The sequence below is a fragment of the Botryllus schlosseri genome, chromosome 5, assembly GCF_051294905.1.
Source record: "Botryllus schlosseri isolate E-star chromosome 5, Bs_hap1, whole genome shotgun sequence".
In the NCBI taxonomy this organism is placed as follows: domain Eukaryota; kingdom Metazoa; phylum Chordata; class Ascidiacea; order Stolidobranchia; family Styelidae; genus Botryllus; species Botryllus schlosseri.
The window spans coordinates 19,099,205-19,123,670 of record NC_137240.1 but is presented as its reverse complement, the minus strand read 5'-3'; the positions used below and the strand labels follow the sequence as shown (position 1 = coordinate 19,123,670).

Below are 24,466 nucleotides of genomic sequence, written 5' to 3'. Positions count from 1 at the left end.
AAAGTAAATTGTAAATTGTATATTTATCATTTAGTTTGAAATAAACCCGATCCTTTTGGGCTGAAACTTGTCACTGGTAATCGTTAGCAATTAGTAGAGAATTGAAAAGTGCACTGAATATCACCAATTGTGCCACAAACTATACAATGTTCTTTTTAATTTTCTACTAGTAACTGACCAGCATAATTTTTACCGATATAATATTGAAATACTGCAGCAGCAGTTTTTAAATCTCAGTTACAAAATGAAGCATTTTTAAACCCAAAGTAGACTATATTCAGGTGAAGGCAGATGTGAATATGGTCCAGTGTGTATAAAGGTCTCTTGATTGGAAGTAGAGATGCCCACTCCATTCAGTTCAAGTAGAATCTTTTTGTCACAGGCCATATCTGATGTTAAAACCCATTGTTCAGCGTGGGAGAGTGCATTTAATCGTAAAGACAAAGAATCACGCTTCCGAAATGCAGTGAGCAGAACAGTGGATGGAAAATTCCATCATAGCACATGAAACCACTTCAAAGACAGTGTTTGAAGCGGATAGTGATTTGAATGGCTATAAAAACCTCTACAACACCAATTACGTTAACATTAACATCCTGTGGCTATAGTTATGCCCAGTTTAGCAGTAGTAGAAGCCGTTCCAGGAAATATACCCACTTCAATTAGCAGGCTACAATATCAGATTTCTGGTAGTGTTTCCAGGGGAGTCATAGATCAACATGGAAAGACTATGTGGGTGGTTGAAATAAAAGTGAAACCAATGTAAGAAACACTGTGCCAAAAGAGTAGTAGGTCTACACATCACATAGAGCTGAAGCCTTTGGATTGTCAACTATACAAATTATTTTTGACCGAGTTTGTCTGGTATAATGTAGTTTATGATGATACATTGATACAGACCTCAAAAAATGAGCCATTCGGTGTTCAGCCGTCAGCAAGAAAGCACATGATGGGAGACATAATAATACTCAACATGGGAACAGTTCCATACCAGGACATCAGGTCTTGGAATATATAGGCCTACCGACAATCAGTATGAGGAGAAAATTGTTTAACAGGACACTAAGTTCAACAAAACTAGTGAAGCTTAGAAAGCAGAATCCGCCCCACCTTAAAATAGGCTGCCAGTAAGGTATTACAAAATATAGGCAGCCTACTTCAATTTAAACCAGCGACCAATTTCTGAAAGCAATAGTGTTGCCACACTATAACTTTTGATGCCAACGAGAAAGAGCTGTGAGCTACCATACAGGAAGTATGTGAACTGTGAAAAATCGTTACAAACGATACGAAATTAAATCCAAAGATTACATTTAATACCATAATTCATTGAGCAGGCAAGAGCTGACAACAACAAACAAATGATATCTCTAAAAAGCCTCAATTCAGGCATCTATTATGACCATTATCTCTACGGATAAGCTCGATAGAGGTGAAAAGTATGAACTGAAACAAATTTTGCAAAACATGTCCACCTACTTCCACGCTAGCTACACCTTCAAACGACAGAAATTCGCTACCTTGTGTGCAGTCTACATATGACAATGGTATGAGTGCGTCGACACTGCAATGAAGAGCTAACTAGTCACCACAGACCACCCCATACCTAATCGCATACGGACAGTTTGGATTAATTACCATTCACACGGACGTTTCGATACCGTCAAAATACTGGTGTCCATGTCGGATTCATCTGAAACATCAAGCAATTGCCTATGTGTCGAAAGAAAATACTTCTGTAACCGGGCAGTAGGTAATTGCAAGGCTGGTATAGTACAGTAACCTAATTATATGAAAAAGACAGCGTATGAGACATTGAAAGCCAAGTAAAATATCAGTGCAAGTTCTACCATTACTCACTGAGGATGCCGGAGGTCTTTAGGCGCCCTATCCAAAGATATCCGGTCACTGGCGACAATGTTAAAACCAAACTCGGCGATGGAGTCCTTCACTGAAGAGTCTAAGCTTTTGTCGAGCTCGACAGCTTCCCCGTACTCCCCAGCGCCCGCACGCCTAGAAAACAAGAAGATTACAGAGAAAGGAGATTACAGAAGAGAAATGACCGAAATACTTTTGTTCCGGTAGTTTCTCCTCGTAGTTCCCGAGGACGTCGGGGACAAATTTCGGGTATTCATAATCGGACGGACCCTGTAAAAGAATGACATGACACAATGAAAATATCATAATATTGTGTATAGATGGTCGATTGGTCAGCAAGAAGGTTCTCTACTTTTTCGGAGTAATCAAGTAGGTTTTCCGTATTTGCACTAGTTTTACCCTTGAAAGGGGATATGTTTTCAGACTAATTCTGCTTCTGCTTGATCAGTTTACAGACGAAACTACTTACTTTTCACGATTTTGGATTGTAGAAAGTAGAAAGTAGTTTTAGGAAAAGTTTGCATCCCTCTTTCGAGTGAAATCATCAAAAGAACTGTGTGAAATAGCTTCTGTATCAGAATAACAGAATACGAATATTTTCGAAGATTGAGTTTGCCGCACCATCAGTCATTTTGCGTTTGTCGCAGAGAAGCATAAATTGCTATTTTTAAAGAAGCACACCTCTGATTTACTAGTGAAAGTGTGCAACGGCTCAACATAATCTACTTTTTATTACTTCAGTTTGAGTACTTTCATAATTTACATCTTCTACTTCTACTTCAGGTAGTTTTGACAAGTATTGGAAATAGTTATTTCTATTTGAGTAGAAATTTACGGCATTACCGCCTCTGGCCTTATGATTGCAGACCATCATAAGTATGCGGAATACCACCTTATTTTTTAAAGTTATATATACAGGATGAATACAATTTTAGGATACTCGTTCATTGCGAAATTGGGACTTCGAGGAGGTGAAGGCGTAGTCTATGACGACTTGAGGAGGCATGACTTAGTAACAGGTGTCCTGCTGGACAGGAGCTGAATATTATGATTATTGCATTATTCCAGAATGAAAAATGAACAAACGGATACCCTGGCGGTTGTATAGATACGCTGTAAATTCTTAGAGCTATTGTACACATTTCTCTGGAAATGTGGCATAGGCCCAGTTGAAGTAATCAATACCATTGCAGGAATGGGCCTATATCTGAAAGATAATACAGCTCTATTCACAGATGGTACATTAACCCATTCTCATTTGTTTGCAATCAAGGCATTTGTTAGCAATCACTTTGGCAGGCATCACGTTTAAAAGAATCCAGAAATTACTTTATTCAATTGATAGTAGATATCGATTACAAAGCCAACAGACTCTTAATAGCAGGCCTACATAATGAAGTGTCGTAACACAGCATAGGCTCGGAGGCAGAAACTTTAAAAATACCAACACGAATTTCCCATTCAAATGGCTGTACGTCTTTCGATGGCTTGAATCCACGAGCATCATACTGAGCATACTGTTCATCTCTGTTCCGCTTGGAATCTTGATTATCTTTCTATAAAAAAACAAGTTTGGAAATAAGCAGCAAGGCCAATAACAAAAATTAGAAAATATCACTATCAGATATAATATCTCATTTTCAATATATATAAGAAGAACGTATTTCTACATCTTGGATGGATGATAGAGAAATCAGAATACACAAATGTAGCAAACAAACTTAATGACTAGCTCAAGCTTAGGATGTATTGCATAATTATGTATTAGTAGGCGAATCATCAAAATAAACATACATGATTTACAGAAAATATACCGTAGCCAATATGTTGAAAAACAAAACATACTATTCTAGGGTCAATAAAATGTAGCCTACAGCCTGTCATAATTCTTTTTCGCGTGCAAGAAAATAAATTTTAGAGCAAAATACTTTCACAGACCACGTCAGGATGTCACAATGATTATCAAAACTCGCATTTCAGAGAGCCAAGCATCTCATGTTGGTAGAAACATACAGTTGAGCATTGTATAAGATTTTCAGGATCCGAACAAATAGCTCTATCCAAAGTATTTTGCTTTCTACATTTCTTTAACAGTACACTAATTAAAAAATCCACAACTAATTGCATACGGTAATCATATTACGATGAGACAATTACCGGATTGACAAGGCCAACATGATAATCAGGAAATTAATAAACATGAATGGATTGCATATCGTCAAAGCGAGTGATTTTGGAGTCCTACAGCATAAATATTGATAAGCGATTGTGTTGATCAGTGTAGTTGGAATTTTGGTACCTATTCCATAATTAATCGGAGGTAACTCCCTACTAGTGAGTGGGCAAAGGTGGTTGAAGATTTAATGACTCCCCACATGACAGAGCTTTCAGTGCACACTCCATGGGCAATATTCTCTAACGAAAGTTGTACCGTATGTGAGTAATACTAATACAAAAAGTGTGGTCGCCCCTTTGAAACTGTTGGCATGACCTGATTCAGCTATATTGACGTGATTGTGCATGTGCATTGTGAAATTGTCGATGGCTCAGACACCGATTTCCTAGGATGCATGGTGAGAGATGAGGATCCGGGAGTCAGGTTTATTTGGCTCAGCAGTGTGCCCAACAATACGAATAAAATAGAAGTAGACTAAACAATGGTGTAGAACTAGGTTGTGACGAGGGGATTAGTAGATGATAAAGTTAGTCACAACTCTGATTGGAGAAATTATAGTAAGGTGTCTAAAACAATGTCAATAATTAATAATACAAAGGATGAAAAACGTGATAGTTAGCAATAGCAAATGTATAATAGCAAAGTAATAGTAGCCTATCTCTAATAGTATGCCACCTAGTCTAGACACAGTGCCAAAAATAAGATAATTGATTAGCCCATAAAATACAACTTTCATTTGTGTTAGGAAAGAAGTCATCAGAAACTGGATTAGGCCTAAAGATTAATTTTGATTGTTTACAGCATATTGAAATAAACTATCTAAGAACTTCTTTATTAGGCTCGCTAATATATATACAAGGGTTGATGTTATTGTGCTTGAAACAATTTTTATTTGGCCTTGTAAATCATTTTCAACCAATAGGCGACCTGCACTGCCAGAGTGCCAGGGTGAAATCAATGAACCTTTTCCGTAATAGGCCTATATTGCGCATGATGGGAATTTGCCTGGCGAGGCAGAACCGATGGCATTGCAGCACGGTGTGAATCCTGCCACAAGAGCGTGATTTTGTAGCAGCGTTAAGATGGCTTGAGTGGCCCTACTGGAATCTCGGTACGTTTTGCCTTATATATCAGGAGAGCAGCGATGATTCTCCAAGTTCAAGTAATTTAATAAAAAATAATAAAAAATCAAACATAGTGTAAGCTATTATAATGCATACAAGCCACAAAAAATATGAAAGAAAATTCCGTCCGAATATTACCATTTGCACAAGACACTGTCGACTCGAGTCGATATAATTTTAAAGCATTTATGGTGATTCCATACCGAATCCATACTGGCCAGTGACTTGCAACATGTTTGAATGACATGCCTGTAGTCAACAAATCTATTCCCTGATTGGAATCTCCGTCCTTTTTTTGAAATAAATCCTGCGTGATGGGAGCTTTTTTCGCGTGACAGAGCTAAATTTGCGGCGTGACAAGCAAGGTTACTGACTTCAAATGACTGTGTTAAGCCAGTGACAGGAGATCAGATGGTAATGGTTAGCAACTGATAGGTAGGTGCAAGTACTTTACCAACAGACAGTAATCAACAGATCCTGGTTTGAGAATTAGGTCAAAACATTATATACCACATACTAACTGGAATATAGCATTTGGGGTGGCTGAGAACATTGACTTTTTTCCAATTTTTTTTATTTTTTTAAATTTTTTTTTAATGAAATCAACGACCCGTGACGGCGTGACCGCGTGCAACTGGCGACCAAGTCGGCGTGATCCTGCGTGCCTTGGACACCGATTCCATACTGGACTATTGCGGGTGTGCAGGACACTGACCGCATAGCCTACAGATACTGGACAAAGTGTAGTTTAAAATTAGGTACAGTTACCGCATACAAGATATTGGGCATGGATCGCTATAACTCACTGCGTGCTGCATGATATCAATTTGATCCAGATCGCCTTCACCATCCTCTTTGTGACTTCCTCCCCCTTTATTATGATGGCTTCTTATTAATACCTCATCCCGTACATTGCCAATTGACTGAAGTCTGATGTAATAATACGCAACTGATAATCCACCAACGAGAACAAGAATACGTAAATAATGCTTAGGACGCAGTCTCATGGCTACGCTATATACTTGCTGTTCTGAAGAAGAATTCTTTATAATCGACCATGATGAAAGAAGGAGCCGTTCACCGAGAAACATAAAATTAGATCACGAACTGTCACGGTACCGGGATCGGTAGCAGCCAGCAGCCAACCAAAATACGCTATAGTTGAGGTGGTCAACTCATGGTAATGACTTGACATATCGACTTGCGCGCAGCCCTTATCTGTTTTTAAATTGCACAGAGAGGCTGAGATAGTTATCAATTCTTGAAAATAACTTAGACATAAGAGATCTTGGAACAGAACCATCCGCGCCGGCCATTAGAGAGCCGGCATACGCGAAGCCGGATGTCGGGCCGCTGTCCATAAAAAATCCCCAACAATAACAAAAGATTCCTCTCCCCAGCTGCGTGAAAATTACCACGTACATGATATTATCGCTGTAGCGAGCGGCTATAGCAAATGTCCATTGTCCACTGATAATTATGCCGATGATCAAAGTTCTTGCCATATGGTCAGAGATTTGAAGGCTCGAAATGCACTAGTTATAAATCTAATCGTCAAGTGAGAACTGAGGACTGATGAGAGTCGAAAGTTCAACTTTGGCCTTGTTATATATTTAAATCAGAGATGAGCAATGAGCACGGATTAGGATTTGAAAAAACAGGTTCGTGAAAATTTGTCCGATTTGGATTGAATTAGGATTATAGACCGTGTTTATATAGCTCAGTGTTATAGACACTTTTTGTGAACGGATTAGGATTTGGATTGGATTTACCGATCTTCTGGGAGATTGATATCTCGTCATCATTGGTTTATTAGCAATTTTATCAGTTCAATACACCACAAAAAATGCGATACAATGAAAGAAAGGAAGATGTCGAAGCGACTAGGTTGTCTATTGAATCTGACACCCACCTTGGCCTAGGCGATGTAAAGAGGAGGCATGCACACTGAATGAAAGTAAAGAATATAGTATAGAAAAAGAAAGCGACAAGAAATAGGGCGGCATGCCATGGGAAGCGAGATCGATAGGTCAGTCGTGGTCCGGTAATCTTGAGGATGGACTGTATTTATTTAGTAGTAATTGCTTGTATTTCGACTTCAATGCGGACATGCTCGTCGACTGTCGGATGGCCGGCGGGATACTGTTCCACACATCAGGTCCGGCATATTTGATAGAGCGATGATCTTTTCGGTCGATCATATGATATTTGGACGACGTGGACGCGCGTGTGTTGTACTTGTGCGCTTTTGATTCCGAGGTAAAGGTCATTGAAATATTCGGGGCAACGACCGCAGTGAAACTGATACATAAACTTGGCGATTTCTAGTTTCCGCATATCTTCTATGTTTAGGACGCCGAATCTCTTCAGCAGCGACTTATCGTATGGCGAATGGTGACAAGATTTATTCAGATCAGTTATTAATGTATTTATGGTACACTACACCAGTGCTCGTCAACCTTCTTCGTCGTGGTACACCCGTTTAAAGTTTACTTAACACTATAACATCCTGACCACACACCGATTCCATAGTAAGCCTCTTTCGATTACATATATAGCATGCATAATGTAATCGAAAGAGGCTTACGCTATGGAATCGGCGTATTGTGCATTGCTGAATGCATATGGTTGCATTCCAGCGGAGCATCTTCATGGCCCATCTGGACGACACAGGCTATTCATGTGAAATTTCTACTGGGATCTGCACCGCGAAGATATCGAGCCCTTGTGGTGCTCTGTGCCATCACCGACTTCTTGAGATATACCTGGCGTGTTAAAGCAGGGTCGTATTTAATCAATGTATTTAAACGACAGCAATGTCACTTCAAAGCCATTTCTCGCCGATAATGACGAAGGCAATGTGGATTTGAGAACAGCATTGTCATACAGGCGCCTCCATGTCTGCTTCTCTCTGATCAATTAACACACGATGCAAGCCTTATGATTAAGATTTCAATGCGTTCGATAAGCCCGGTACCCCAAATTTACCAAGATATCAATTCATTAGGATTGAGTACAGCGCAAATGCCGATAATGAAAGTCTTCTCACTTCGACGAACTTGCGCGTGAGCTCCACTCTCGTACGCTGCGCATTAGTGCGGAGCATTGACCTGAGGCGGATCGGATATCCGGCCGGATTTTTTTCAATTTTGGCCGGACCGGATAGGAGCCGGATCAGTACTTTTTCTGATGCGGCCGGAGCCGGGTCAGTACTTCTTTGATATAAGACCAGAATCTTTATAGATAAGCATGACGTTTGTAACTAAATAACTACCAACCAACCACACGCAAGTAATCGCCAAGCCAATACGAAAAAAAAACGAGCCATATTCATCAATTCACGGAACCACCGTACCATGTTGCAGGGTTGTAACCAAGTCACAAGTCAATCTCTCTTTTATAGTTTTGACTCGAGTCAAGTCGAGTCATTTTGAATTCGCGACCGAATCAAGTCCGAGTCCAAGTCATCGAGCAGAGGTTCGAGTCCGGGTCATGGGATAATGACTCGAGTCCGAGTCCAAGTCATTGTGCTGACTGCTCAGTTTCCAGCTAAAGTCTTGTTAAAACCACTGTTAAAACTCTGTTTGGTGATATCGAATGGTTCGCATTTATATTATATTAATTTTCCTTACTTTTACTAGTTTCTGGTCGCATTTTCAAGTACCAGTACCAATAGACGAAGCTCCAATAGCGTGTTTACTTTACTATTCTTCGAAATTATGTCGGTCTTGGACGTCTGAGTCTCGAGTCATATGACTTGGTTCGAGTCATGCGCAATGACTCGAGTCCAAGTAGAGTCAATACACATATTGACTCGAGTCGAGTCATTTCCGTATTTTGGGAAAATGACTCGAGTCAAGTCGAGTCATCAGAAAATCGTGACTCGAGTCGAGTCATGACTCGAGTCATTACAACCCTGCCATGTTGGACCGGGTTTCCGGCCGGACTTTATCATTTTGGCCGGAGCCGGATCAGTACTTATTCCTGATACGGCCGGAGCCCGATCGAAACCGGACCAGAGAATTGGAAAACCGGATCGGAGTCGGGCCAGAGAATTTGTCGATCCGCTCCGCACTACTGCGCACACATGTTTATAATAACATACAGTCAGGAAGTGACAGCATTTCGTCAGCCCCTCTCCCCAAAAACGTTGATATTGCCCCAACCCCTAAACGCTAAACGAGCGAAGCGCGCAAAGATTTCTATAATTCATGATTGAATCGGTCAATATTGCTATCATTTTTTATGCTCTCTCTGTTCACGTAATCATATATACCGGTAACAGAGCAGAGTGAGGTGTCATGGAAAATGTAGGGCTCCTAAATAATAATTAAACATCTTCGAGCGGACCCGTTGGTATAATGACTTCGTTACATGATGCTATTTCGCGACCTCCTATCTGCTATGTCAAAAGATATTGAAATCACCCAAACTTACTAAACTAAATGACGTACACGATTTCAAATTGATGTTTCTTTACCGACTAGTATAATTTTTCCCTGTGGTATGGCGTTTGTCTTGTGGGGTTCAGAGTGACAGGGCAGGAACATGCGGCGCCAGCCATTTAGATGCCAATCGACGCTTAAACATATATTTTATAATTGTATATATCGAAGTTTTCGGTCAGCACAAGGGCAGTCCTTTTCAGCCAAGGTCTTCCCGCTGCTGATCGGTCTGGCACACTTCTCGGAGCCGCATGTTGCAGCATGGCCTATAACTTCATATGTCTTGGTGCGTCGTAGCGCGGCAATGGCCAACGCCAAAGTGTCCATTTCTATGAAACATGCGTATATTTCTTGGGGGAAGAGTACCCAATAATGAAGGTAATTGTGAACAAGAAATCGTGCACAATACGAAAATTTTTTGAAAAAGTTGCATAACTTTCTAAAGAAATACTTCGCAATTCATTTAAATTCGCAAAATAATTTTGGCCACCTTCGAGCTCGGCTCCCCCCAATTCGGGGGTTTGGGGTGCGGTAGTTACTGTCTTGCCTACAGTCACTAAAATTTGACATTTAAGCAAGAAGTGGGAAATCTCGGCAGACTGGGGCCGCGGGCCACATTATCATGTAAGACGGGAAACTGTCCGCGGGCCAGACAAAATCCCGTCGCGGGCCGGATGTTAAAGTATCTAATTGTAGAAGCAAGTTTGCTATATATACAGCAAAATCGCGAAGATATATATCAGTAAAAGTTAACGGGATAAGGTTACTAGTCGCTCTGAGCGCGAAAAATTATTCAACCTCTTCAATGAATAATTTCGTCGATAATGTTGGTATCACATATGACAGTCGGAATTTTATTCAACCAACGTGATCAGATTAACAGAAGGATGATGCATCCTCCATAGCTTTAATTAGGCACTTTATTCAGTGGCCGCTCGTGACAATATTGGGTGGTGGAGCAAGGGCTGCAAGCGACTTTTTATCAACGTATCCCAACGTACAAAAGTAACTTAATGATGATCACATGAATTTCCCGACTACAGTGATTTTTAACGTAGTTGCCTCGAATGGTTTGCCGGTGAGCCGTGACTTTAAGTGTGGCAACAAATGTTTTATTCATTTCTTTTATTCAAATGAATATTTTACAAAATGTATGCGAACTAAGAATCGTCCCTATGCCACGAATCATTCATTAGGGCATCCTTAGTACCATGCGTTATGATTTCGTGGTAGATATTACGCAAAATCAGAGTAAGACTACCTGCACAGTGCACATACACAGACTAACTACCTACAAAGAGCATTCGCATGGCACTTTGTGTGGCCTTTTAATTGTACCATGCTCTACAGCGCCTGTAAAGGTTTTTCAATGTCTGCAAATGACTGCAGAGTTTGACCAAGAAAATGTCGCTAAGTAAATGTCGCTATTGAGCGATAATTACTAGAAAAGAAAGTATATAAACAAGAAAATATAACTTTTATACCAGAATGGGAGGAAGAGTTTGCATTCAGTGGCAATGGAGGTAAGACACTGTGCTTTATCTGTCAATATTCGCTCAATAATTACAAAGCTATAGCAACTTCAATAATCAATATTCGTCAGATTATATTTTCATCTGAACAAGTCGATGAAGCACGATGCGATGAAACGTTATTACGAAACCAAACACCTAAACTTTGCCACGAGTTACCCAACGACGAAAGTTTTAAGGAGTAATAATATCATCCAGCAGAAATCTTCCTTAAATGCTCAGCAGCACTTGAAAGAACTGCTCCGCATTGCTTTGACGTAGTATCAGCATTAGGGCTGGGCACAATGATTCGAGTACTCGAAACAGAATCGAGTAATTATTTTAATGATTCGAGCCGAGTAGCAAAAGACGATTTTTTCGAGTACTGAAATTATACACTCCTCGCTACTGAAAGTTATTTTATCAACGAGAATTATGGTTTCGATACTATTTACCATTGTGGAAGCCTTGAAACCTTGATTGGGCGTATCGTAGCATGCGAAACTTATAGTACAAAGCTACGGCCGTTACAAGAAAAACATTGCCGAAGTCATCATCCTCCCACAACATTGTCACAAAGTGCAATGAAATCGGTAGGGTCGAAGAAATACAAAAGTAAATTTAATTTGATGGATAACGGGCATTATAGTCTTTGTGGTGGCATAAAAGTGTATATTTGAACACTGACATATTACATTTTGTTGTGGCGTCATAATGAGCAATACTCGAATACTACTCGACTCGACTCGAAGCATAATACGTGATTCTAATCGAATCACTCAGATACTCGATTTTGCCCAGCCCTAATCAGCTTGAATTCAAACACTTTGCAGCTCAGTTGGAGACGCACCGTATCATTACACAATAACAAACTCCTTTCGACAGCCTACATTTCATTGTGGCGGAATAAATTCGTGTTTTTGAATTCTTGTACTGTGACTCTTTGTAAACTAAGATGTTTGATTTGCGGTTCGTGCATGAAGCTGGTCTGAGCACCCCTGGTATATATATTCCTATAAAATATCCTATAACAGCGGTATCGGCTCAAAATGCAGATACCGGCCAGGCTCTACTCAGTAGCCTACACAGCGACTTCTACTAATTGAAAATCGTATAGTATGTATAGGATATCTCAGTGGTTCTCAAACTGCTTAAATAATATCTCCCACCGGTCAGCTGTAGCAATTCTTCAAAGCAGTGCTGGTTGTTAACCTTGTTTCCTCTAGCGCAGTGGTCGAGAACCTGTGGCTCGCGAGCCATATATGGCTCTCTTAGGCATATGATATGGCTCTTTGCGAAATTTTCATTTTTGTGCCTAATTTATCAATATCGCAGCAACGAGTTATTAAATCTTCTGCACGAGCAGTATAAATTATTCTTGTGGCAGTATAAAATGTATTTGAGAGGTTATTACAGAGACGTATTCAAGGTTAGCCCCATTTTCAAAATCCTCAAATTTAAGTTGCTGTCGCGCCGGCGAACAATATCACTCGCAATAAATTCGATGTACCCGGTACGAAATCTTGAATTGCAGGATGCATTCATTCATTGATCAAAGAGACGAGGTGAGATGGCGGCGCCTGCATCTCAATGCAGTTTTCAAATATGCATTGTCTTTCTGATCTGCGGCGAGAAATAAACTGCGGTGGAAGTGACATTCACAATTACAAATTGAAATTACAAACAACGCGATAGCTATCCACGTTCTTGATTGATAACGTAGCTTTGTAGACGCTGTTAAAATGGAGTCGTGTTGCTCATGGCTTTGAGAGGTAAATACAACGCCGTCTTCATGTTTGGGGGCAGGAACCCCCTCTTTTCAAAATCATCAAATTTAAGTTACTGTCTCGCCGGCGACCAATATAACTCGCGAATTCGATGTACCCGACTCGAAATCTTGGATTGCACAATACGTTGATTGATCAAAGAGAATAGATGACATGGCGACGCCCATATGACAGCGCAGTTTTCAAATACATATTATCTTACTGATCTACGGTGCGAAATGAACTGCCGTGGACGTTACGTTCACAATTATAATACTCAAAATACAAAAAATGTAATAGCTATCCATGTTTTTGATTGGTAGGCCTAATACGCTCTGTACTACCGGCTATAAGACGTAGGCGTGCGGCGCAACGTTATGTGTAACTGCCGATTACTTTGAGGATTTAGATCTTCGGAATCTCGGTGACAATTAGACTAGATTAATATCAGTTATGATAAATCATAAGCTATTTACGATGAATTGTGTAATCAATGGTCTGTGTCTGCGTCTGTGCCTTACCTCTCGTTTCGCTCTTTATTTACGAACAATAAATATGCAAATTGTGTGATTTCGGGAGAAAAATGTCAAAAATCGTGTCATTCATGAACATCGATAGAAGATACCAAAAATAATTGAAAGTTTCGCAATTGTCGTTCACTCACCCTGACGACAGGTCTGACGACAGGCCTCACTTACCTCCCCTAACCCGACGTCAATGATGTATCACAAATTTTAGATTGGTAGGCATATTACTGCTGTAGTGGCCATGACTCCACCTACGCATGTGATCATGAGTTCTCGCATTTAAAAGGACAATCACGACGAACCTACGTTCTAGTAACTCATGTTTTGCATGCTTAAAAAAGGTAAGTATGATTAGAACGGGTTTTAACAGAGAAAGTGTGGCGCACACGACATTTCCCATGTAGTTAGTTGAAATTAGTGATACCATGACGTCACGAATTTTCAATTGTGACGTAACAGTCGATCTACATGTATGGCTCTTTGGGAGTTAAAATGGAAAAAATAGGGCCAATATGGCTCTTCGGACAAAAAAAGGTTCCCGACCACTGCTCTAGCGCCTCTTTTCAGAAATAACAATGGTCTGGCACCCCGCATATTTTAAGGATTGCACTATAAACGATGGGGATGAGGTGGCAGCGACCGGTCAATCTTTACAGGTCAGAAATTTAGTATTGGATATTAGGGATGGTGTGAATCTCTGAAAAGTTCAGGTTCGTTTGAACGCGAACCTTTTTGAAAGGCTCGGTGTGAACGCGAACGTGAACCTCATGACGCCACGTGACGTCATATTGTTAATTCCAACCCTACATTTCAGTGAAGTGATAGCCAATACTACTGCACACTAGGGCTGTTCAAAATTAACTTATTTCCTGAATTTTGCTGGCTACTTGAATAAATCGACCAAATTTGAATTCATTCTAACCAATTTTCGCGGGTTTCGTACAGTTTGAAAATTTTGAATATGCCCAAAAATGCAAAAAAATAATTTTTTTCAAATTTTCCTGCCAACCCATGAAATTTTTGAGCTGTCTGCAAAAACTATGCAAAACAAATTTGACTCAATTCCAAGAAGCGGAGTTATTTCAGTTTTTCTTTGATAATTCTTGGATTATTCACCGAAACATAAAGCCTAATGTAATGTGAATAACCACGCCACGCCGTGCCGAAACCGCCATTTTCAGATTACGGACCGGACACTGTCGTCTCAACTCCCATCTTAGCAAAATTGGATGCTCCGATACCCCTGATTGTATCACATGCCATGTTGAAGAAACTGCAGAGCACGTTATTATCGAGTGTGCAAAGTACGCCGACGAAAGATGCCAGTTTAGAGCTGCCGTACTGGACTTGAGAGTACCCTTCACCATGGAAAATATAATAACTACTGATTATATATTACCTTTGCTGTGGGAATTCCTTGCGAAGACAAAGAGACAGTACTAAATGTTTAGTTGACTGTATTTACCTATCGCTATATCGATTCGATTAGCAACTGTTATGTAGTGACGCAAAAGACCATAGTTGTTATATGCGTCACTAAAATTGCTTTTAAATATAATAATAATAATAATAATAATGTGAATAATGTACACATCTCGCATATTGACCTCTGCGATTGGCAATAAGGAGAAGTTAATAATTGTATTGGGTTTAGTTCTATTGCCTTGTACTAGTAGGCTAAATTTACCGAAAATGTGTTTTTTATACCTATGCTCACATTGAATTTAGTTCGCTAAAACATTGGGAATACTGCACCTAGCTCTTAACTCCATCATACGTGTGCTTCAAACATAGCAATCCATATTATATAACTTACACGTGAGGTCGTGGATGGAGAACACAAACAGAATCAACCATTATGGCGCGATGAAGAAATACAATGACGAGTAAATTTTAACCTCTCATATACAAGGATACTACAAGTTTAAGAATCAAGGTTAAGAATCAAGGTTGAGAATCACTGCTTTAATGAGATAGCATCCCCGTAAACAATCAACACGAATAAACCCCAAACAGCACCTTGTTTGATGGTATCGATGTGGCGGTGTATACCTCCTTCTTGTCGACCAGCTATAGACAATGTTTTCTTTCGTTTTCGACATGCAACGCAGCCCTGATATCGAGACTTGCATTCGACTGGTTCAAATTCATATTGAACCCCCTGAACAATGGGCTGTTCAGTGTTCCATGATCAACTTAACCTCTGGGATTTTTATAAATCCGATTCATAAGCAATAAACTAGGGTTACCATACGTCCTCTTTTAAGAGGATTTGTCCTCTTTTTTGACTTTTTTGAAAGTGTCCTCGAAGGACGCCCTTTTGTCCTCTTTTTTGGAAATTTAGGTCAGATTGAGAGCAAATTGCGAGTGATATGCCGTAAATTAGCACATAACTGATGCTCCGGCGGGTATTTCGGAGTGAAAAACGGTTATTTTAGCTCTGGGCGGAAAGATGACCTTTTTTTTTTAGTCATCCACTAAGCAATGCGGGAAGAAAAGCGGTATTTTGAGCTTTGAGCGGAAAAGATGACCTTTTTTTAGTCAACCGATCACAAAGTGGGGAAAATTCATCGGTTTTTGAGAATTCTTCTCCGGTTTTGCAAGTCTCAAATTTCTAAAAAAGTGTCCTCTTTTTAGATTTCCAAAATATGGTAAGCCTACAATAAACGCATACACCTTTTCCCCTTTCTGCAGCAAACTAATTGCTGTACTAATCGGTCCACGAATTATCTGGACTGAGTGAACATCGAACACTTATCTATTGTTTCGATCGACTTATGACGCACTAAAATAGCGAGTGTTGATGTTATGAAAGACGAGTGTCCAGCAGTGCATATATCATTTTTAGTCGCGCGCTTTTTTTGCTAAATTCATTCATCAATTTTGTCAATTATATTGGTACTTACATACATGACACAATGAGATGTAGACAATGAGACATATTGGTACACAATCACTGTAGCAATGACATGTACGTCGACATTCCACTTCAGAATACAAGAAAAGAAGTATTTTCTTTCTTGGTTTCCATGGCATTGCTAAAGCTACAAAAACATGTATTTAATATTGGGAGTTTACTGTTGTACTGACAGAATTACCACGCAGCGTTCTCGATTGGAATATCCAAACAGTCAAGATCGTAATGGTGAAGTATGCGGCTTTTTGATCGGGAGGTCGTGGGTTCGTTCCCCGGCCGGGTGAAAGACCTGATTCGTAACGCTGATATCCATGACTCTCCCCGCTTGACGCACAGCATAACCGGAATAGCATGGAGGGGTGGTGCAAGAACTAGAAAGCCCTATAAGCAGGCCGTGTTATTTTTGGCATATGCCAAAACTGCCAAAAATAGCTTATTTTTGGCATTTTTCAATTTTTATTTTTGGCATCGTCCTCTAAATGGATAGTTTCAGACTCGAATTAGTCATAGAAACGCTTTATTTGGGTCAGTTTATCAAAAGAAACCACAAAATGTGCAGCATCCACTTATAATCAGTGCCAACAAACAATAAGAAGAAAAAACCTAGTGATTTCATAGGTTAATAATATCAAACGAAACCACAAAATTTGCAGTATCATCTCGGAATCGGTGCCAATAGGCAAAAAGAAAGAGAAGCGTAACAAACACGCTCAACACCTGATTGCTATAGCTGTTGAATAGACTTATATTGTTTGCACTGCATCAGTGCTTCCAAACTCAGGTCGAATCTGGGAAATATCGGCATCAACAGTAGCCGTTCAGGGAAAGAATGTAGCCAGTCCTCCAAAAAGGTTTTCAGAGCTTCAAAATTTTCGGAGAGCCGAACCGGCTTCCAAGCATCATGAAAAGAAATCACTTCGCTAGTGCCATCAATCTCATCGCGGAAAGAATTTTCTTCCCAATACTTTTCCAGGAGTTTCCTGTGTCTCAACTCATTCTATTTTGTAGCCCGACCATCCCATCTCCTTCAGTCTATCGAGATATTTTTGGAGGACTTTTGTCACTTCAGGTGGCTTTAATATTACCAACTCACATGGAAGAGTCCTGGGAGTGTTAGCTTGTTTAAGAACATTGACGCAACAAGACACTATCTGGCAAAACGAGACTGCAGCTCCGAATAGCCAGACAGTTTGTTGCGTCACAATGTTCAACTCGATCACAACGCAAAAATCGTGGTTGATTTTGGAGGTTCCAGATCCATGAGCATAATACAATTTATATTTTAGTAATCAGTACAGGGGCAGCTTTCCGTTGATACCCGTTTTATCAATATTAGCGCTCGGCAAGCGGGTCAAAAATGGTCGTAAAATTGCCTTTGGACAAATGGAAAGTATGACGTAAACCAAATGCAGTCAGCCGTTCAATCTCGCTGTGCCCACATCATTTAGGACACCATGCTTTCACCACTAATGAGTGGGCTGGACCCAGATTAAGAGACCTGCCCTTCACACACGCTCTTCTCGCTTGTATCGCGGTCCCGTTAACATAACACCATGAACGAACTACGCTATTGGCAGGTCGTGTTATTTTTGGCATATGCCAAAAATTGCTTATTTTTGGCATTTTCAAATTTTTATTTTTGGCAGTTTTGGCATCTGGCTCCTGAAATGCCAAAAATAACACGGCCTGCCTATAAGACTATATCTGCACCTTCCTTGTCTAGCGACATTGCACAGCATCCACTCTTGGTATGCATATGCACATTATGCACATATCGTGAGTATGTATATCATGACTCGGTTCATATGCCGCAAAAACATCAAGGACGACTGTACATAACGCCCTTTCCTTCAAAATATCAATGCAAGAAATCCCGCCAATACAACGACTTTCGTCGCGCAGTACATAGTTATATTCGAACGAGTGATATCTACTATAGTAGTTCACTTCAAGTTCAACCCATTTCTGAAACATTTCAATTCGCTTCAACTTGCAGGACCCGGAGTATGGTTTTGCACACGACAGAATTCCATCTGTACTTTCGATCGCCTGGGTATTTGTGATTTCCACGGTAATCGCTAATGATGGCGCGTACATCATTGGCGCAGTGTCTACATTCGAGTTCAATAGAGTTCACTTTGTGGCGATCTAAATTGGCGGCAAAATGTTTTTATTGCTATGTACAGATTGTACACCATTCACACTATTCAGTAATGGCTTTCCCGAGAGCACAGTGGCGACGTTGAGGATTTCGCCTTACCGTGTTGGTTCGATGCCCAAATCCTATCCAAGACTTTGTTTATGTTCTCCCGCCGTATAGCTGATAACAAAAAACTCGAAGGCAATCTTGGTTATTATGGTGCAACAAATGAGAGAGACCGAGTGGACCGAAACGACAACATGAATTGATTCTCACAAGGTATAAAAACATAGTTTCTTACTGAACCGTCACTCGTGCCATTCGCCATGCAAGACAGACAACCCAATAGACCAGATGCTGCTGTACTAGTCGTCCGAGGCGATACAGTGAATGTGAGGGACATAATTGTTGAGTTCAATACTCGCCAGTCGTACATGAGTTTAATGGATGATGATAGTTATAGGATCACGTTAATAATATTTCTGGGACAATTTTTCTTAGTATATGACCGAGAACTGCGCATGCCTGTATTGGCGTACGAACAAATAAAACCATCAGATTTAGATGATTATAGATATAAACGCAAAGTAAAAAGAAGTAAAAATATGCAGAAACCTATTGGAAACATAACGTTCAAAACCGCGAACCAAAAGATGCGTAAGAAAAATGGTTGGGAATGCATATTTGGGCATTTGGCGGCTAGGGGAAATTACTCGGGTAAGGGTCCGTTCAACACCGACATATACGTGAATATGATATTACAGGCACCGAATTGTCGGACGTACACTAAAGTTGAGTCAGAAATTCGAGACTTGATCATATATTTGGACTGCCCAGCCGATATCATTACATGTCCCATTCTTGGCCCAAACCCTAATATTTATAAAAGCGAAGAAGAAATTTTCTACTCACCTTCTAATGTAATAAAAGTCGTTGCCTTCTCAGCAAACCGATTCAACTTCTGTTATTTATTCAACGTACCTAATGCAAACATAAATTTCGATGCCTTCAATTGCTTAAGTAGTAGTACAATATTGAAGGAGATACCTTTCTCGTGGGTAAGAAGGATAGCTGTGATGATAAGGCCAGGTCCTAAAGTGAAGGCCGATTATTGTTTTGAAACGATGTGTAGGGTAAAAAAGATGTTATTTTCAAAAGACTTTTTACGTTTCATTAAAAAAAAACTTCAGGAATCTTTTCCAGCAACACAAGCCGCTGTAGATTGTTTTATATCGCCCTGTCCCTGCGACAACGGTGATGTATTTGGCTCCTCGTACCACGTACGTTGCAGTGTGACTTATGGAGAACTTGATTTTCAAATAATGTTGCTGAATCGTCCGTTTGGTTTCATACCGGAAAGGATTACTCTTTCTGACACTGAAAGATCTAGTATAGGTTATAGACGGAGAATAGGGTCAGGTTAAAGATGATTTATGTCCTCCATTTTCTTCTGTCTGTGTTCTGTCTTGCTCCCATATGGTATTTCATGGCACGGGTCCACCCAAACATTACGATCCCAAATGCTCGAAGTCGATGTTGGTGGCATTCCTGTACTCACTGAATGCTACATTTCATAAAACAAATCATCAGGTACCCACTGCCACTACCCAGCGACATGTTGGAGTCGGGCGCAAATTCGAAATTACGGAAGAAGGGCGACAGCTGCTATAGGATGGAAATGCGGCGGAAAAAACGAACAAATTGCAGCGTTCAATGACATATGATGCGCGATATTTCAATAGCCTCATATCACGCTCAAAACATCAGAAGGAATTTCGCTGCACCAATGCGCCGCGTCATATCAGCATATGCATTGTTCATTGTATGCTGGATTAAGGACCGAGATCTGAAAGCAATGCTCCAAAACGTTTCAGTGATTCTACGGCTTTCTGCCAACATTGAGATATACTTCGAACATCACCGACTTGGATCAAGTGTATATCGGCTTACTTCGTTGAAATATTTTCTAAACAAGCTAACATAAGCCCATGGTCTTTGGTCAGTCAGTACTCAATGATCAGTGTGAAACTATAGATTTGATGTTTTCCTTGATATATTTCAGGTGTGCCGTTATACTTCAACATTTAAGATTGCCATACTCATGCTACATGATGTATTGATTTTTTATTGTACTTTTCACACATTGTTTAAACACGGAATGTTTTGGGTGTATAGGCTAAATAAAACGGATATAAAGATTGCCATACTCCATATTAAATGAAGTAAGTATTGTTTGTGATTATACTTATTACAATAATTACATTGTTTGGAAATGTCATGTCTTCTTGGAGTTTAATAAATGTTTTACTACAATGGCTGTTGTACTGAGAGTAACGTTCTGTAATAAATTTCGTAATTTCATATTTGTGTGACATTTGCGATATCGAATCTCTAATCGCATTTCTATAGACTTATTTCAGTAAAAGGAATGATCGGAAATAGCGTGGTAATCCAGAACCTCACCTCTGTCAGACTGAAACCAACCATGGCCGTATTGAATGCAAAGTTTCATCAAGTTGTGGTTCAATTTAGGCTTATCTAGGTGTATTTAGTAGGGATGGTGTGAACCTCTGAAAGGTTCAGGTTCGTGTGAACGCGAACCCTTATGAATGGTTCTGTGGAAACGCGAACGTGAACCTCGTGACGTCACGTGACGTCATATTGCTAATTGTTATGTTCTTGATCTTGTTTGAACAATAACTCAATACGACGAGGTTGCAATAAGAAATCAGTATATTAACAGCAGAGTAACACGATCCAGAGTTCAGTTAAATGAAAGACCACGAGACAACAGAACACAGGGTATAAATACAAGCACGACACACGAGGAAATAATGATTGGCGGTAATTACTAGTCCTATAGAAAGTAGGAGTTGAACAACACTGAACGTAAATGCACGAACATAACAGTCCTCCCCTGTAAGTTAAAGGTATGCCCACATTTACGTAGGTCTATAGAAATCCGGGGGTTTCCTATTCCTAAGAGGATAACGTCTACCCGACGTACGGGCAGGACTAGCTGCAGGACTTTGTGCCCTGTTCGTAACCAATGGTTGCTCAGCTTGTGACTGTTGAGGCTGAGCAACTTCCTGTGTGGCTGTATTATTTCCTGTGGAAATCGAGCGTGGTTGGAGTTGGTTCTTATGCCTCCTCCAATACCCATGATCTGTTTTTACAATGTACACAACACGCCCCAGTATTTCTGTCACCACGCCAGCAACCCACTTTGGTCCGCTTCGGTAACTGCGAGCGTAAACTGTGGAACGAATCTCGAAATGAGCGACTGATTGTCTAGGCGTAACGGGTTTCAATTTGTCGAAGGGCGAGCACAAACTTAACAAATTGCGCGGCTGTCGACCATGTAAAATCTCGGCAGGCGTTTTCTAGTCTATGCCCGGGTGCGGTGCACATCGGTACGTAGCGAGAAGTGTTTGGAGCGCGAAGTTGAGATCTTTTCCCCCGTCGCAATTTTTTATTAATCCAGCTTTTAAAGTCTGGACGAATCGCTCCGCTTCCCCGTTTGAGGCAGGGTGAAAAGACGGTGATACGATATGGCTGATTGCCAAATTAGAGCAAAACGTATCGAATTCATTCGATGTGAATTGCGGCCCGCCATCCGTGACAATTGTTATGGGTAAGCCTTCGATGGAGAAGACTTCCCTCAAAGCGTTGACCACACACAAGGTTGTGGTAGAACCGACATTCATTACTTTAACGAAAGGATATTTCGAATGCGCATCGACGATGACAAGAAACATTTTATTGTTCATTGGACCTGCGAAATCCAAGTGAATTCGTTCAAAGCTTTCAGAAGTTTTGGGCCATTCGCGATATTGACGATCAGTCGCTTTCATTACTTTGCGGCAAGCGTCGCAACTCTTAACGAGATTTTCAATGTCGCGATTAATGGAAGGCCATGCGATGTAACGACGAGCCATCTGCTTCATTTTCGCGATACCCCAATGTCCTTCGTGCAACAATGATAAGACTCGCGAGCGAAGTGACTGCGGAATTACTACGCGCTGAAAACCATCAATATTGAGCATGACTATGTCTTCGTGCAGAGAAAGCGAATGTTTGCGAGTCGAAAACCAAGAAAAATCATCAATGTGCACCTTTGGATTCCAATTACCATGAGTGACAGATAATTACACTAGTTTCATGGTTTTGTCCTTCAGCGTCGCGTCGCGAATTTCATTGCGAGTTAACGGTAAGCCATCGAATGCCATATTAATAGCGTGAACGATCTCGGCGTTTTCACGAATTTCCAGTTCGTCAAACTCAGGGTCTGGACCCTTTGGTAGGCGAGATAAATCGTCGGCGTTTCCGTGCTGATTAGTCGGTTTATAGCGAATATCGTATTGGTAAGCCATGAGCGTTAGTGCCCATCGCTGTAAGCGTTGCGCTGTAATCACGGGAATTTTCTTGTCCGGCGAGAAAATAGCTAAAAGCGGTTTGTGGTCCGTTACCAGCGTAAATTTTCTACCATACAAGAATTGACGAAATTTAGTGACTCCGTAAATGATTGACAGAGCTTCCTTCTCGATTTGAGAGTAGGTTTTTTGCGAATCTGAAAGCGTTTTCGATGCGTGCGCGATGGGTCTCTCTTCGCCATTGTGCTCGATTGAGAGGACAGCGCCGATTCCGAACTGAGAAGCATCAGTTGACAAAATGAGCTGCTTGTCTACATCATAATGAGCTAACTGCGTAGCGTCGATTACGTCGTTTTTGAGAATGCGAAAAGCTGCGTCACACTCCGTATTCCAAATGAATTTCGCGTCTTTTTGAAGAAGATGGTACAAGGCAGCGGCTTTATTCGTAAAATTAGGAATAAACGCGCGATAATAATTGACTTTGCCCAGGAATGCCTGTAGCTGGCGAACATCCTGAGGTTTAGGCAACTGTTTGATTGCTTCAACGGATTTGTTAGACGGGCGTTTGCCGTCCTTGTCGATTATATGACCATTGACGAAGGTACTCGATACTACTTTTGAAAAATTCACATTTCGCGAAATTGACGGTGAAACCGTATTCGGTGAGGCGCTCAAAGAGTAGCGATAAGTTGCGAAAATGATCGCGTTCATCAATGCCAGTAACGATTATGTCATCGATAAAACTAGCAACACCGGGTAAGCCGGCGATCATGGCATCAATACAGCGTTGAAAATTTGCGGGACTAGATGCGACTCCGAAACACATGCGTCGATAACGGAATAGACCGAATTGCGTGTTGATGACACACAAATTCTTCGCATCATCATCTAATTCTAGCTGAAAATAAGCATCGGCAAGATCAATTTTCGTAAAAATGCAACCACCCTGTAACTTGTGAAGAATTTCATCTAAAGAGGGCAGGGGATGTTGATCTATCTGAATCTGTTGATTCAATGCTTTGAAGTCACCACAAATGCGTACTGATCCATTTGATTTAGTGACGGCAACAATTGGTGCTGCCCAATCACTGTAATTGATTGGTTCGAGGATACCTTGATTGACTAATCTATCCAATTCGGTTTGAACAGCGATTTGCCTTGCGAAAGGCAAAGGGCGTGGCTTGTTGAATACGGGCTTGGCATTAGGTTTCAAGTGAATTTTCACCTTTGTCTTGGTGCAACGTCCTAATACATTAGAGAAAACGGAGGGAAATTTGGACTGAAAAGATACCAATTTGTCGTTCGAATCAGAAATGTCAATAGTATTACATGATTGCGATTTGACCATCTGCGAGGAAATTGCATCCAAAGCAGACGTTCCCTTAGCGGTCATGGAGAAAGCATCGCTCCAATCGAGACCAAAAATGTTTTGCCCACGGTGTTCGTCGAGAACCACCAATTTTAAGCCATCTCGAACTTCAGAACCCACCTGCACGGTTACAGTGCAAATACCTTTCACTTCCAATGGCTTGTCGCCGTACGCTACGAAAGAGCAATGGTATGCTGAGAGTTTCGGAGAGCCCAAAGTTTTGTACCCAGCCAATCCCAC

At 40.7% G+C, this 24,466-nt stretch overlaps 2 protein-coding genes and 1 long non-coding RNA gene across 3 annotated transcripts in view; 1 reads left to right on the top strand and 2 right to left on the bottom strand.

Annotated features, from left to right (window-relative positions):
• Positions 1-24,466, top strand: part of LOC145439843 (membrane progestin receptor gamma-like) — a 406,242-nt gene that overhangs the window by 17,430 nt on the left and 364,346 nt on the right. The gene's annotated exons all lie outside the window — the stretch shown is intronic.
• The window catches only part of LOC145439838 (N-acetylgalactosaminyltransferase 7-like), a 62,135-nt gene that overhangs the window by 13,026 nt on the left and 24,643 nt on the right, over positions 1-24,466 (bottom strand). Inside the window, exons 2-5 of the mRNA XM_080317476.1 lie at positions 5,985-6,208; positions 3,327-3,434; positions 2,072-2,148; positions 1,861-2,013 (exon numbers count right to left, since the gene is read on the bottom strand). Of these exons, the coding sequence (XP_080173602.1) occupies positions 1,861-2,013; positions 2,072-2,148; positions 3,327-3,434; positions 5,985-6,185 (539 nt within the window). The 5' untranslated portion in view covers positions 6,186-6,208. The remainder of the gene's footprint in view (positions 1-1,860; positions 2,014-2,071; positions 2,149-3,326; positions 3,435-5,984; positions 6,209-24,466) is intronic.
• LOC145439886 (uncharacterized) overlaps positions 1-24,466 on the bottom strand; it is a 231,459-nt gene that overhangs the window by 184,199 nt on the left and 22,794 nt on the right. The gene's annotated exons all lie outside the window — the stretch shown is intronic.